Source organism: Cladophialophora carrionii (genome assembly GCF_000365165.1).
Source record: "Cladophialophora carrionii CBS 160.54 unplaced genomic scaffold supercont1.3, whole genome shotgun sequence".
NCBI lineage: Eukaryota > Fungi > Ascomycota > Eurotiomycetes > Chaetothyriales > Herpotrichiellaceae > Cladophialophora > Cladophialophora carrionii.
The window spans coordinates 1,024,370-1,038,918 of NW_008481828.1; the positions used below are offsets into that span (position 1 = coordinate 1,024,370).

A 14,549-nucleotide genomic window follows, 5' to 3' on the forward strand; every position below is an offset into this window, starting at 1 on the left:
TCAATGACGTGACGACTCACAGACCAAGGCGTGCACCCAACACGCCACACAGGAACTGCTAGCTACAAAAAGGCCTTCAAGATCAGCTGGATTTGCGGCCATGACATTGCGGCTATGGCAGAATATCGCCAGAAACTCGTTCACCGCCACAAGGCCACTTCCCGAAACACGGCCCGCCAATCATTTCCGCTAGCTGGAGCAATTTACTACATTCTCGGAAATGTCGGATTACACCGAATTGAAGAACCGGGCCTGCCCCAAACTACCTCGACTAACAAGCGTCGGAAACATGCCGAGTCCATGTGTCAGGTCAGATGTACATTCGAAGACTGACCGGGCGCTCATCGATACCGCTTATCAAGTAACCTAGAGCTTGATTTTCGGCGCCACAACATTCAGTCGAGACATCACAAAGCCACAATACACCAGCTAAGTCTTCAGAAAGGAGGTCCGAAGCCCGACAGAGACAGCGGCAAAGTTGGCCAAAGCTTATCCGAAACATAAAACGAGACGCCTGGAGGAACAATGGTAAAGCCACCTTCCGACAAGGCCTGTGGTTGCGCATACGCATATTTTGTAGTTGGGAAAGCAACACCAGGCATCATTGTCTATGAACCTGGTTGTGCTTTGGAAATGTGCTCTTCGCAGAGCATCAGACTATGATAGTGACGGCTGGAGTCTGCCAGAACTCAGAGGCTCTCTAAGGTATATCATCCTCAGCCAATCTTGTTTTACACGACAAGGGCTCCTCGTCGTCTACAGAGCTCGACAAGTCAGCGTCGTATATACTTCATTCCTGACTCCAGATTGTTCTGTCTTGACTTTGCCATCAGCCCTGCTTTCACTGTCCCTTCTGTCGTCTGTCTGTATTAGTAGGAGGGAGGTGCATACCTCCCGTTAATGTGTCTCCTACCTTGGATAGCTACTTGCTTGCTGAGTCACCGCATGTGAAGCAATAAAAGATATACAGAATACAGAGTACATTTCCGTCGCCGAGTGTGGTGATTGCTCCCTCCATCCTCAGCCTCAGCCTCGTCACGGCCAGGCGACATGGGCGCCCACTCCGCCAATAGGAGGCCGCACTCGCTTTTCGCCGCAAAATCCCGCCGGGACTTCGCAACTTTTTGGTCGCATGTGCCCTTTTATCAACTTTGCGCATCAACCACGACAACGGACACGCAGTCGATATCCCACCCTCTGACCGCCTTCACTCATCCCACAGAATCCCCAAAACCCCGTTGCGATGGCATTCCCCGGCGGGTTCGGCGCCGGCGGCATGGCAGGCGGAGCAGCAGGAGGGAACGTCGGCCTGAGCGACCAGGAACAACGGATGGTGAAGATGGTATGGCAGACACAATTTGATTCCAGACCCCAGCACACCCTGTGTGAAGGGGCATGGCGTAGATGGCCTCAGGTTACATAGGCCGGCATGCCACGCACGCCCTATGGTGACAAACACTGAACAAAAGCTAATCGAGTTCCCCCTCTCCACGCAGATGCAAGCAGGCATGGAATCCTGTGTCGCTAAATCCATCCTCGCTGGCGGAGCGGGCTTCGTCCTCGGAGGAGCCTTTGGCCTGTTCATGTCCAGCGTATGTACCAGTCGCTTTTGTGGGCCTTTCTCACACTAACGCTCCCACCTCTCTGTCTAGATGGCATACGACACCCCCCTCTCGCCACAGGGCCAGCAGATCACGGCCCTGCCCGTCCGGGAACAGCTACGGCGCGGGCTCAAGGACATGGGCTCGAAATCGTACTCGTCGGCCAAGAACTTCGCCATGATCGGCGCGCTGTATTCCGGCACAGAGTGCTGTGTCGAGGGATACAGGGCCAAGAGCGATCTCTACAACTCGGTCAGCGCCGGCTGTATCACGGGCGCGATCCTCGCGTACAAGGCCGGCCCGCAGGCTGCGGCGCTGGGGTGTGGTGGGTTTGCGGCGTTCAGCGCGGCCATCGATGCATACATGCGCATGCCGGAGAGTGATTGATCGGTCCAGGATGGGAGAGGTGGAAAGAAATATGGCACAGAGCTAAACCGATCGGTCTAGCGAGGCTGAAGAGATGGCGCCGCCAGAAACAAGGCACGAGGGTATTACTTCTGCTGCTGCTGCTGCTGCTACATTGTTCCTGCACTGGGCGTGGCGTGGCGTGGCGTTTTGGATGATTTGGGTGGGAAGGCACGCATGGACTATCGCGCAAGCATCAACGCGGCGCCGTTGGTGGCGGGTGTTTTGCGGTGTACCCGGCTTTGAGCGCGCTCGGTCGTCTGGTATATATGGGATATGGGACATACGGGACTGGGACACAAGGGCCCATCAGGCGCAACTCACTTAGCGGGTCCCTTTGCAGGTGCATAAGAGGTGGGCTGGGGAAGAACATTATTGAAAGAAAGTGACTTACATCTCAGCTCTCGGGGGTCACTGGGACGCACTGTGAGCGTTGCGTAAGACGATCGGATCTCTCTCAGATTTGATCGCTTCTTTTTCCGATACTGGAGTTGTATCGACGTACAAAGCAGCGTACGGCCCTCTTTGTACACTTTTGCCAACTCTGGCAACAATATGTGGAAGGTGGTGGCTGGGAGGTCTCCCTGGCGATAGATATTCCACTAATGCTCAGCTTTCTCCTTGTCAAATTCAGCCTTGTCAACCACACAGACTGCCTTGCCCTTCATCTTTCCGCTGTGGGCCAGCTCCACCATCTTGGGCACCTCCTCCAGACCATAAAAGATGTTCGTCTCGACTTTGACGCCATGTTTCGCAGCATCGTTCAGCATCTGTTGGCTGTACTCTTGGCCTGCGATCAACGTGCCTTTGATCCGGATGTCGCGGAAAATTAGTTCTTGGAAGGCCACAGAAACCCTGCCAGAAAGTCAACCTTGTCACATACTCCCCCCGTCTTCCAGAAGCACTTACCGATCCGGTTGAGCGGTCTGCACCATCGTGCCGTGCATTCTGGTTATCGCACAAGCCATATCGGCGCTCGTTTCATGCTCGGACACGTTGAGGGAGGCGTGCACGCCCAAGCCGTCGGTCAGCTTCCGCACCTGCTCGACGACTTTTTCTTTGCCCTCTCTGGCATCAAAGATGTGCTTTGCCCCGGCCTTTTTGCATAGTTCGAGCCCTTCATCTCTAGCATCCACCGCCACGACGTTCAGACCCATTGCCTGAGCAAACTGTATGCCGAGGTGTCCCAAACCCCCGCCCGCTCCAACGATCCCTAACCAACCGCCCTCGGGCACTTCAGCGACAATTATCGCCCTATAGATAGTACAACCCGCACACGCCAACGGCGCCGCGCTCGCAAAGCTCACCTCATCCGGGATGTGGCAACTCACCCGACTATCCACGACGTGATACTCACTGAACGCGCCATCCACAAAGACACCAATATGGCCCTCGATATGCTCGCAGTACTGGTGCCAATCATTCGGGCCCTGACAATTAAAGCATGTCCCACATGGGTTGCGAGGCAGCCCAGACATGACTCGATCGCCTTTCTTGAAATTGGTGACTTCCGATCCGACGGCGACGACAATTCCAGTACCCTCGTGCGAAGCTGTGCAGGGAAGCTTGGTTGGGAACTTGCCCGCGACGACCATGCTGTCCGTGTGACAGAGAGAGGCAACCACTGTTTTGAGAAGTACTTCGTGTGGCTTGAGCGAGGTGGGAGTCGGGACTTTGTGGATTTGGTACGGTTTGTTGAACTGTGCCACCAGCCAGCCATTAGAAGTCTCATGTCAGTAGAGAGAACCTCCGAGTAAACCTGTTTCTACTTCTCCTGGCTTCTCTTTGCACTGAGGCACTTGTCTCATGCCAGCGTATTGGGTTTCTGCTATATTGCTTTAAACGTACCTCTACTATCTGCACAGCAAGCATTTCTTGGGGAATCCCTTCGATTGCCATCTTGGAGGACGTGTTGTTTCGATTTCTGTGTACAATGGGTTATGTTACAGCGGATCGGTGTCAGATGCAACGGATCTTTATGGGCGAGAGCCAAAGCCGAATGGCAGCTGAGCTATATGTTGAAGGATAGAGTGCACTCTTCTCCTCCGCGCGCGCTCTCTTGCCGAATGGGTGCCGAATGGTCCAGGCTGGTGATGATGTCAGCGTAACCAGCGCAAACAGTAAAACTTGTGCTGCTGCTGATTGGCTCGCATCTGCCAAGGATTTGATCTAGTGGGGCTGGCCGCTTCCGGACTAGTCGATTCTGGGAACCTGTGCGACTTCATTGAAGCTGTTCTTTGACACGACGAGTTGGACTTTCAAATGATTCCTTTGTTCTGCCTAATATCTGCTGCGGGTATTGTTGGTGCAGTAGCATCTTCCACGCGTAAACGTTTATCGTGATGCTCAGAGCCGATATATCTCCCACCTCGTGGCAGAGATCTAGTTGCCGCCCTGCAATGACTATTCTCAGGCCCCAACCTGCAAAGTGCGAGCCTCAATGCAACATAGCACAAGATACCACACACGCCGTTGCCAGATCCTTTGTCCGCTTGTCGCCTGGGAGTATCCTGTCACGTTTGGTTTTGGCACAATGTCTTTGTTGACCACAATTGGCTTCGCCGCTTTCGGATACGAGCTATACAATGCTTCCCTGCGCTGACTATGTCTCCCAACATTTGCTGCATGTGCCGTGAATTACTTGTTTCATCGCCGAAGCTGCTGCGTCTCCTGGTTTATCATTGAATATTTGTGGTTTAAACATGGCTCAACAGCATTACCAGGGCAAGCGCTTAGATGGAAGTCCCTTTGAGAACCCCGACCTTGACAATATCTTTGTGCACGCCGGAAGACAGTCTAGGACTAACCCAGTTAGGACTTTGCTAGAGCGACTGGTTGGTGTGGACTTCGATCCGATATGGTATCAAGATAGGACGAAAAGAGGCGCTTTCGGCAATCCCGACAACGGGGAGTCTATCAGGGAATTTCTCTCCAGGTGGCTGTATTTTCGAAGCGACAAAACAGAGGATGGAGGTGAGGCCTTTTCTTGCTTCACCTATCTGGTGAGAATGCTGACACCGTTGTGAACAGACTGGGGCCCGATCAGGCCTCTTGGTAGAGGCGGCTACGGCACAGTCGGGCTGTGGCAAAAGCGGAACAGCCAGAACAGGATCGTCGACGAAGTAGTGTGCAAAGAGATGAGGCTTCCTACACTGCGTGACAATCCGGAGAATGGGTTTGATCTCGATGACTACGAGATCGACCATTTGAGCAACCGCAAACTCCTGACCGAGGCTGCCATACATCGCGATATCAACATGCAGCATCCAGGGATTGCTCCACATCTCCGCGGATATAAGTTTCTTCAAGACAACGGGCCAGGCACAGGCAGATACCGATTCTATATGGAGTATTGCCCTAATGGGAGCCTTGGGCGCATCTGCAGCCTTTACCGATGCTGGAACACTTTCTTGCCCGAGGTCTTTGTGTGGCACGTATTCTACAGCCTTGCCCGGGCGTGTGAGGCGCTGCGGGACACTCCGCCCGCTGACAGCAAGATGCTGCAGTGGCCTAGAACCCGGGGCGAGGACTACGCCGACATCAGGGAGAACCTTTACTGCCTGCACATGGACGTGAAACCGGTGAACTTCCTCCTTGGCTATCCGCATGAAGGACAAGAATATCCAGCTGCGCTGCTGAATGACTTCGGCGCATCGGCATACACCTCTTACAGTGGAGATGGGCCTATCAAGAATCCGACGGACCTGTTCTGGCGAGGAACCAAAGAATATTATCCCACGGTAGGGTGGATCTGTTCAAGGAGTTGCCAATTAGCGGCCCTCTTGAACATGCAATCGTCAGAGCTGACATTCCGATATAGGAACAATCTCATTATGGGGTGAATTGGGATATTCCACCCGATGGTGGCCGGCTCAGAAATCAGGACGAAGATGGTGAGAAGCTTGACGCGCAAGCAGCATATCAGCGACGTAAGGAGGACAACAAAGATTTCCCCGAAGATGTGATCTTTGAGCATGCCTTCAATGTAAGTCGATATACAGCTCCGTCAGTCTATTCCGACGACGACGAAAGGAGACACATCAGACGGCGAAGGGACACCTCGTCCGTGACGAAAGCTGGCTGACGCATCCACAGATATATGGAGTTGGGCAGACAATGTTCGAGCTGGTAACGCTCGTGTCCGATGAAAGGCATCTCAAGAAGATCCGTGCAGACACGCTCGAGAAGTTTCGCGCGAACGGCAACCATCAGATCACAGAAGCGGACGTCGATTCGACGCCACCAGGCTTTTACACCCATCAGCTTCGCCATCTGGTTTATCGCTGCCTGGACCCTAATCCGGCGAACCGCCCCACGCAGCTTGAGCTCATGGATCGTACACACGAAGGCCTCCAGTTGGCGATTGAGCGCGCCGGAGGTTGTCTCCCCAAAGTATACTTTCGTGACCATGAGATCAACGAGATGCCCTTGGGAAATGCCGATCTGGACGCCGCACCGCAAGATTTCACGGACTTGATCAGAAGCGAGTTCGTCAATCCTGACCTTCCCAAACTGAAACTTCCGCCGCACAAATACAGGGGAATCGCGAGCGCTTTAGGATATCCAAGCTGGAAGAGCTTTTATCGCCGGGTGAATCCGCATAAACGGTGGTTTCAACCGGTCGGTGCGCCCCCGGACGCCGATCCACCTGAGGAGACGGACGACGACGACCACGACGACGTAGACGAGGAGAACTCTTCCACCAAACCGATGCATCCGGAAGGAAATTCCCAGAACAATGATGTAGAGTCCGATGATGAGGAAGACCAAGGGCCGAGACCAGCTCGCACGCCACCACCGAGTAAAGCGGAGCAGGAAAAGCGATCGAAGATGTTGCGACTACTTATAACTCAACGACATGGTGTCTTCCTCAACGGAAAGGACGCAAAAAGGCTTCTAGGAAAGAATGACTGGTATGTCGAGCGCGCGGCTCAAGCTTATGCGAGACTCCGAGGTGCTCCCTCAAAGCAGGCCGAGAATGAAAATGGCAAAGACGATGACAGCAATGGCAGCGATCACGGCCCCAGTGAGGATAGGCAGGTGGGTGCAGGACTGGGTCAAGGAGGAGCGCCGCCCTTAGTCGGCGCAGGATCTACATCGCAAGGTAAGAATCCCTTACCAGACCGTCGAGCAGGCCACTACCGTCACAAAGCCACACATACTAACCATCACATTGCAGCCCCTCACTCCGGAAGACCACGCTTCTCAACACCACGCACGCAAGGGCCAGACGCTCGAATCGATGAATTGCGACGCCGCGTGCAACATGTCGCCGTGGCGCATGACCCGCCGAGAGTGTTCCTGACCGCCCGTGCCCGTCTCGCGCTGTATTTGGAAGCCGCACAGAACGATGTCGACGCAGCAGAACGTCTCTGGCTAAGTGAATATGAGCGGAGATACGGCGGCGGAACTGAAGAGTCCGAAGCGTCCGAAGCTCCCGCGTCTCAAGACAACAATAGCACCGACAACGAGGATACTCTCGTGACGGAGCTGAGACGACGCGTCCAACATCTTGTCGCCGACAAGCCTCCGAGACAGTATCTCATCACTGACGATTGGCTCAGACAGGTTCTGGGCCGGCGACAGGGCGATCTCCACCTCGCGGAACAGCTCTGGTTACGCGACTACATTCGGCTCTACGAAAGGGGCGGAAGTGTAGAAAGTTCGGGAAGATCGACTCGTCAAGCTGGCAGCCTAGGCCGGGACGTGGGCGAAGACGAAGACGACGGTGGTGAAGAATCCACAACTCCTAGCCCAGAGGCAGGGCGCACAACCTACAAAGCGAAGGATGACAAGGGGAAGGCGAAAGCTACTACGCAAGCTAAGCCGAAGCCAGGGCCCAAGCCCAAAGGGGAGCCCAAAGGGGAGCCCAAAGGGGAGCCCAAAGGGGAGCCCAAAGGGAAGCCTCAACAGAGAGCCACGCGGCAAGGGAAAAGAAAAGACCCCGAGGACGATGATGACGACGATGATGACGACGCCGCCGCCGCCGCCGCGGCGCTTCCACCACGGCGGAGCCAGAGGGTAGCTAAACGGCAGAAGAAGTGACGTTCGCATGGCATGTACGGCATACCGGTGCCTGTGCCTGTATCTGTGCCTATGCGTTTCTGCACTGGCTAGATAGGGCGGAGAGGGAAAGAGACATACGGAGAGACGTGGAGACGACGAGCGTGGAGCTTCATCTCAGCAATAGCCCCTGGAATATGGGTGGAATATGCTATGCCAAGCAAGTGAAATGCATCAACCAAGTGTTAGAGCTGAGTGAGTGATGTCAATGGAAGAACCCCCCCCCCCCCCCCCCAACCCCGGGCCCCCCCAACACGCACACGTAGAGTAGAGAAGGAGGTCCTGGCCACGAATATATGCCTTCAGTAGACGCTCAAGGACCATCCAGTTCGGTCATATTACGCAGTAACATTATCTCCGAGTGGTAGAAATATTGCACACACTGTATGTATGTAGTACAAGTCTGGTATCTTATCTATCCTTTTCGTGCTGGTTCCTTCACGTAGCAATCCCAGCGGAACTCCTTGATGAGATCCGTAGACACATCCTTAAAAAGATGATGCAAGAATCATGCTGCAGAGGGAAAGATAAAAAGCAAGCGCCATCGCTGATGCATCCGTGAGAGCCAAGCCAAGCAACAGACGAAGAGCCGTCGCTATGCAGTCCACAATTCGTTCCTCGTTCCTCGTTCATCGCCATCACTCGTCGCCATCACTCCTCACCGTTCATGCCCTCCTACTCCCGTCTGCGGGAAACTCATCACTCACAACCAAGCGCGTATTGACATTCATACTCCCCAGCTCGTTCAGCAGTAACTTGAAAGCATACGGCAACGTCATCCTCACCACATTGCTCCCGGTCTTTCCCGCCTTTGCGCACCGCTGACACCACCTTCCAAACGCCATGAATCCGCAACTCTCACAGACATCGACGTCGTGCTTGTCGCTGGAGAGCATGAGTCGTTCGCGGAGGAGTTGACTTGCCCCGTATGCAATCAAGCAGTCACGTTCCATTTCTCCCAAGCGGAGACCACCGTCGCGGGAACGGCCTTCAGTCGGTTGGCGGGTCAGGATCGCGCGTGGACCACGGCTGCGTGAGTGCATCTTGTCTTGGACCATGTGTTTGAGCTTCTGGTAGTAGATCGGCCCCGTGAAGACATACGCCGGCAACGGCTCGCCTGTGATGCCACTGGTGAGGTAGTCTTTGCCGTCGTAGCTGTACCCAGCCTCCAGAAGGGCTTTGGACATATCTTCCAGCTTAGACCCTCCAAAGGCAGTTCCGTACTCAAATTTCCCTTTGAGGATGCCCGCTTTACCGGAGACCAGTTCAAGCATCTTGCCTACTGTCATCCGGGAAGGGAAACCATGGGGGTTCATGATGATGTCCGGAATGATACCTCGGTCCGAGAAAGGCATGTCGACCTGCTCGGCGATGATGCCAACCACGCCCTTTTGTCCGTGTCTGGAGGAGAACTTGTCACCCACTTCAGGGACACGAGTCTGACGCGTCTGGACCTTGATGATCTGATGGCCGCTACTTTCAGCCTGTGTGACCATGATTTTGTCGATGTAGCTCGGATCCGGAAGGCGGTATTTCTGGGGCTGATTCTCAAGCCCCATATCCATCCCATTCTCCGACAGCAGGGAGGAGTTGGCATTCTTGGGTACAGCCTTGTTTACCATGATCTCGCCCGCACGAACCATTTCACCGACACGTGCAATCCCGTCCGAGTCCAGTAGAGTGTGGCCCTTCTCGGGCCCTGTCCCGTCAGAGCGCATTGAGGGAGCCAAAACCTCATCGTGAGTGTCATTTGGATAGCTCTTGAGAGACACGGGGTATTTGCGCAAGACCTGGCAGCGTCCGAACCCCCGGTCGACGGAAGCTTTATTGAGGACCAGAGCGTCTTCAATATCGTAGCCGCTGTAGGACATGACTGCAACAGTGGCATTTTGTCCAGCCGGGAGTTTGTCATACTTGACCAACTCGATGGTTCGCGTCTTCACAAGCGGTTTCTGCGGGTAGACCATGAGGTACAACAGGGTATCAATTCTGAGGAACTGATTGTTGGCGATGAATCCAATGGCTTGTTTACCCATAGCACATTGGTAGGTGTTACGAGGAGATTGATTGTGGTGCGGATAAGGAATGAGACCGGCGACCGCACCGAGAATCGTGAAGGGCTCAATCTCCAGGTGCGTCGTGGTTGAGCAGATGTCTGATTCGTACATTGCAATGTGGCTGTCATTCTCCTCGTTGACATCCAAATACTCGACCAGGCCGCGGGCCAGGAAGTCGTCAAAGTCCATCGAGCCCTGCCTCAGTGACTTCAAGTATCGCTTGGTAACTTTGGATTTCTTGTCCTCCACAATGATCAAGGGGCGACAAATTCGACCTTCATCGGTCGCGACTTGAATGGTGTTGTGATGATGGTTGATAAAGATGGACACGAACTCGGAGATGCGCCCCGACCGTCGCAATCTTCGGAAAGACGTGAGAAAATGAGAAGGCATACGGGTAGTGGCGAGGGGGGTGCCGTTCAACATCACGACATAGGCTCCCGGTGCATAGAGCTCGGATCCGCCGACACTGGTTATGTCTTCGGCGCCCAGCATGAAGATCAAGCGCTTGATTGGTGCTTCTTCATCATCGGTCGTGATATGTGTCATCAATGCCAGGTTCTTCACCAGACCACACGCTTCTCCTTCGGGCGTGTCTGCGGGGCAGAGCATGCCAAACGACGATGGCTGTAGCGCTCTAGGGCCACTGACTTTGCGGGTTTTCTCGAATTGACTCGAAATGCGGGTCATCATACCGAGTGAAGCGATGAAGCTCAGCCGGCTGAGGAGGTGGGTAACGCCAGCACGGTCCATACGGAACCGCTTCAAGTTCCAGTTACCGGTAGCAATTGCCCGGTTCATCCCTTGAGTAATATGACCTGATGCCCCAGCCATGATCTTAGCAGGCTCGACGACAGAGGTCTTGTTGGGTTTCCTCAATTGTTTGTCAATGGTTGTCTTGATGTGGTAATTGAAGTTCTTGAATAGATCCTCAAACAGCAAAGAAAGTAGTTGCCCCGCGAGTTCCAGACGTTTGTTGCCAACGTAGTCTCTGTCATCGACTAGAGCCGGATTGCGCTTTGCCATCAAAACTCGGCGTGCCATGTGGGCTACGTAAAGGGCCTTGGGTCTGAAATTCAGGTCTTCCACGGGAACGTGGGCAATGAAGATGGCACTAAAACACTCGATTGCTTCCTGGACGAAATTCCTGCGGGTTTGGCCAAACGGCGTGTTTTTCGTGGAAATCTTGAGGCGTGCTCCGATGTAGTCCAGAGCCTGCTGCTGGGTATGGATTTGTGCCTTGATTGTCTCCTCGAAGTTGACTGCAAAGTCTTCTTGTAAAGTGCTGTCGGGACCGGCTACGATCGCCATCATGTCCATGTCGGAAGCCACGCCCATTGCTTTGAGCAAGATGCAAACAGGGATGTCTTCCTTGAGAATGTTGTGTCTCATGTATAGCAGGTCCTTCTTGAGCACAATGTAGCTCTTGGATTTTCTGGCGTGAGTGGAGCTGGTGACGGATGCAACGATGGAATCCTTCTTTGGGTCGGCCTCGACGATGATACGATTCTTGCTGAGCTGCTCTTGCACCAGAATGACTTTCTCGGTGCCGTTGACAATAAAGTAACCACCAGGGTCCAGAGGGCACTCATCCATGGCACACATCTCCGCTTCCGATTTGTTGGAGAGCACGCATTTGTTGCTTCGCAGCATCACCGGCATTCGTCCGATGGGCAAGCCTGTGCTGCGCCAGGAAGCATCTCCCTTCGCGTATCGGACGTCGACCAGGATTGGAGCAGCATACGTGAAATCCCGCAGTCGACATTCATTCGGTGTGACAGTTGAGCCTCCTCTTCGAAGGCTGGATTCCTCCATCTCGTCGACCCTGCAAGGCCGACCAATGTAGATGTCCTCATATTTAATGTAGAACTTTGGATCGATGTCACTTGTTATGAGAGGCTCAGCATCAATGATTTTTCTCAGCTCGACGTCGACGAAGTGATTGAACGAGTCGACGTGCTGCTTAACGAGTCCTTTGACTTTGAGAAACGCTGGGAGCAGATTCCACTTGTCTCGCGCCGTGTCAATCGGATCCGTTAAGGATTTGTCGTAGTAGAAAGGCTCTAGAGCGGCGCCGAAGCCGTCTGGAGGATGATTTGACCGGCGGTGTTGTCTTTCAGTCTTGGAACCGTCCTTCGTGACAGCTTGGTCCGTGGTGACACCGTCTTTAGGAGCTGCTTTACGTACAGCTGTAGGCTATCTTAAGTCAGTCAGGATGCGCTCAAGAGGGCAAGACTGCGCAGACCTTTGTGGCGGTCTTCCTTGCTGCAGGGGGAAGCGCAGCAGCAGCGCCATCCGCCTTTCTCTTAGGCGCCATGATGGCTAAGGAAGGAGCAAATGGATGAAACTTTCGGGCAACAGTCTTTCCTGCATGGCGCACAGGATCAGGAGAATGTGCGTGCGCAAAGCGGACAGTGAATGACTCTCAAGCCAGTTTCAACTCCAGGTGGGTGCGGCACAACTTTTTCGGCCATCCAGGCAGATGACTAAGCAAGGCTATGGCGGGCACCAGCAGCAAGTGAGGGGCCACCTGATGGGAGTCAAGGGAGGTTTGCCGAGCACTGTCAAATGCGCGACGCTTGCACCACTCGACTCGTACTGTACCCCAGTATGCCTATCACAGTATGGCAGCATGACTACTGGGTATTGGCTTGACAGCCAAGGTCGGGAGTCTCCATGCGCAAGCACACAGCTGCTCCTTGGGCTGTCCCTGCACCCCCGTCACATCTGAAACACAATACCCGAGCGACCGAGTTGGCCGAAGCACGGACGAAATGACCCAGCGAGGGGCAACGATGGATCTGCCAGCGCTCTGAGTCTCGGGCAGCAACAGTGGGGTTACTGCGTCGGTAGCTTTTTTTCTCATGCAGGGGATCATTGCACAATTGGTAGCGGGTCCAGTGCGTGGCTCTCGTTGAGGCCAGCGTCCCCCAATGAGATTGGCGTTATCTCTAAAGCTTGCGTCAATCCCTGACGAGGCTCTAACTGCGGCCATGCCACCGCTGCACCCACAAGTTTTCCCGTTGAGCATTTCTCCCGACCTGGACGATGGGAGATACGTGACCCACCAGGCTATCGATATGTCCATTAGATACTGCGCGTAGGTACGGTACCCTTCCCAGCTGTGGAAATTTGCCGGTCGAGGAGACGCTCGCTCTGGAGGTAGGCACGAACATGCACGAGCATTGCAGATGCAGGGTCAGATGAGCGACATCATTCTGCATCGTCCAGCATCGTCTCAGGCACCTGACTCATGGGGCCTTCTCGGCAGAAAATTCTGAGCCGTTCCGGCCAGCGCCCTTGCCCTTCCTCCCGTTGATTTAAGTGCACCGAGTAATGCTACCTTGAGATGGGAGTGTTGGTATTATTGGGGCTCACAGATGCCGGAGTGTGCTTGGAGGCAGGGATCCAACCTGTGTATTCTCGACAAGAAGACAGTCCAATCACAATATAACTACATTTCTGTGTTGTCACAATAGCAAGTGTGATAGATTGCATTCACCGATGACCCGTTATCTCAGCCAAACAGCAATCGCCGCTACAGTCGTGGGGTACCAGTGAATTTATCCAGCCCAAGTGATCAGGAGCCAGGCTTATTGCGCCATGCCGATCGGGAGCAGTTAAGACCTAACCGATACCAGGCCCCATGTGTTTTCCATGCAACAGCTTTCTTTCTGAGCTCCCGATGAACTTGCAGTGTGCGCCTGCGAGTCCAGCGACTGTGATGCCTTTCTCCTTTTAATTCCATACCGGAGCCGGTCCAAGGAAAGGGATCCTTGCGAACCGCTTGAGGGCGGAATCCATTGGTACCCTTGTGGCCCTGACCGCCATTTCGCCCGAAATAGGCTATGGCTTATGGGATTGGGGGACCAAAGTCACCAGAGACACAAGTCGAGCTTCTCCACACAACGTTTTGATCTGACAGCGGCACCCCCGTGCACGCGAAAAGGTAGGGCAAAGTTGTGAACCACAGCTCTGACAGTCAGTCATTGATTCACCCTATTGGCGCAGCCGTTTGGTCGCAACGCCATCGCAAAGACGAAAGATGAAAGATTCTCGCTACCTGCAGGTGCTAGTTTTGTTTCCTACTGGTGATTGAGCGTGCGGCGCCTCGAAACTTGATGGGAGGCGTTTTCCTTTCAGGCTTGGATTGCTTTCACCACTTGGTCGCTTTCGCGGCATGCCCACCTGGGGGACACGCACCACGGTTTAGCTTTCCCCTGCTGCGTAGGGGATATGCTGCCACAGGTCTTGCTGTAAACGCATCCCCCCAAACCACTATCCAGGCTAGCCGCTGCCTTGCAACTCTATCTTAATGCTCTGTTGAAGCCCTTTTATCTGCTGATGGACCCTGCAACGAGGACCTGGAACCGTACTATATCTATAAGTTGGAGCGAACTGTCTGTGTCCGCCGATACAGGAG

General features: G+C 54.1%; 4 protein-coding genes across 4 annotated transcripts; 2 read left to right on the plus strand and 2 right to left on the minus strand.

The window, feature by feature from the left end:
* Positions 1-1,652: 1,652 nt before the first annotated feature.
* On the plus strand, positions 1,653-1,988 carry G647_03756 (mitochondrial import inner membrane translocase subunit tim22; the record flags this gene model as incomplete). Its single annotated transcript, XM_008728101.1, has 1 exon — positions 1,653-1,988. One exon carries the CDS (start codon positions 1,653-1,655, stop codon positions 1,986-1,988), a length of 336 nt encoding a protein of 111 aa, XP_008726323.1.
* Positions 1,989-2,608: 620 nt separating this feature from the next.
* G647_03757 (uncharacterized protein) lies at positions 2,609-3,905 on the minus strand (the record flags this gene model as incomplete). The annotated part of the gene is made up of 3 exons (XM_008728102.1): positions 2,609-2,861; positions 2,916-3,706; positions 3,855-3,905. The coding sequence occupies 3 exons, from the start codon at positions 3,903-3,905 to the stop codon at positions 2,609-2,611; spliced, it is 1,095 nt and encodes a 364-aa protein (XP_008726324.1).
* Positions 3,906-4,708: 803 nt separating this feature from the next.
* On the plus strand, positions 4,709-8,051 carry G647_03758 (uncharacterized protein; the record flags this gene model as incomplete). Its single annotated transcript, XM_008728103.1, has 4 exons — positions 4,709-4,979; positions 5,037-5,746; positions 5,827-5,991; positions 6,102-8,051. The coding sequence occupies 4 exons, from the start codon at positions 4,709-4,711 to the stop codon at positions 8,049-8,051; spliced, it is 3,096 nt and encodes a 1,031-aa protein (XP_008726325.1).
* Positions 8,052-8,734: 683 nt separating this feature from the next.
* G647_03759 (uncharacterized protein) lies at positions 8,735-12,443 on the minus strand (the record flags this gene model as incomplete). Its single annotated transcript, XM_008728104.1, has 2 exons — positions 8,735-12,322; positions 12,372-12,443. The coding sequence occupies 2 exons, from the start codon at positions 12,441-12,443 to the stop codon at positions 8,735-8,737; spliced, it is 3,660 nt and encodes a 1,219-aa protein (XP_008726326.1).
* Between the last annotated feature and the right edge of the window lie 2,106 nt (positions 12,444-14,549).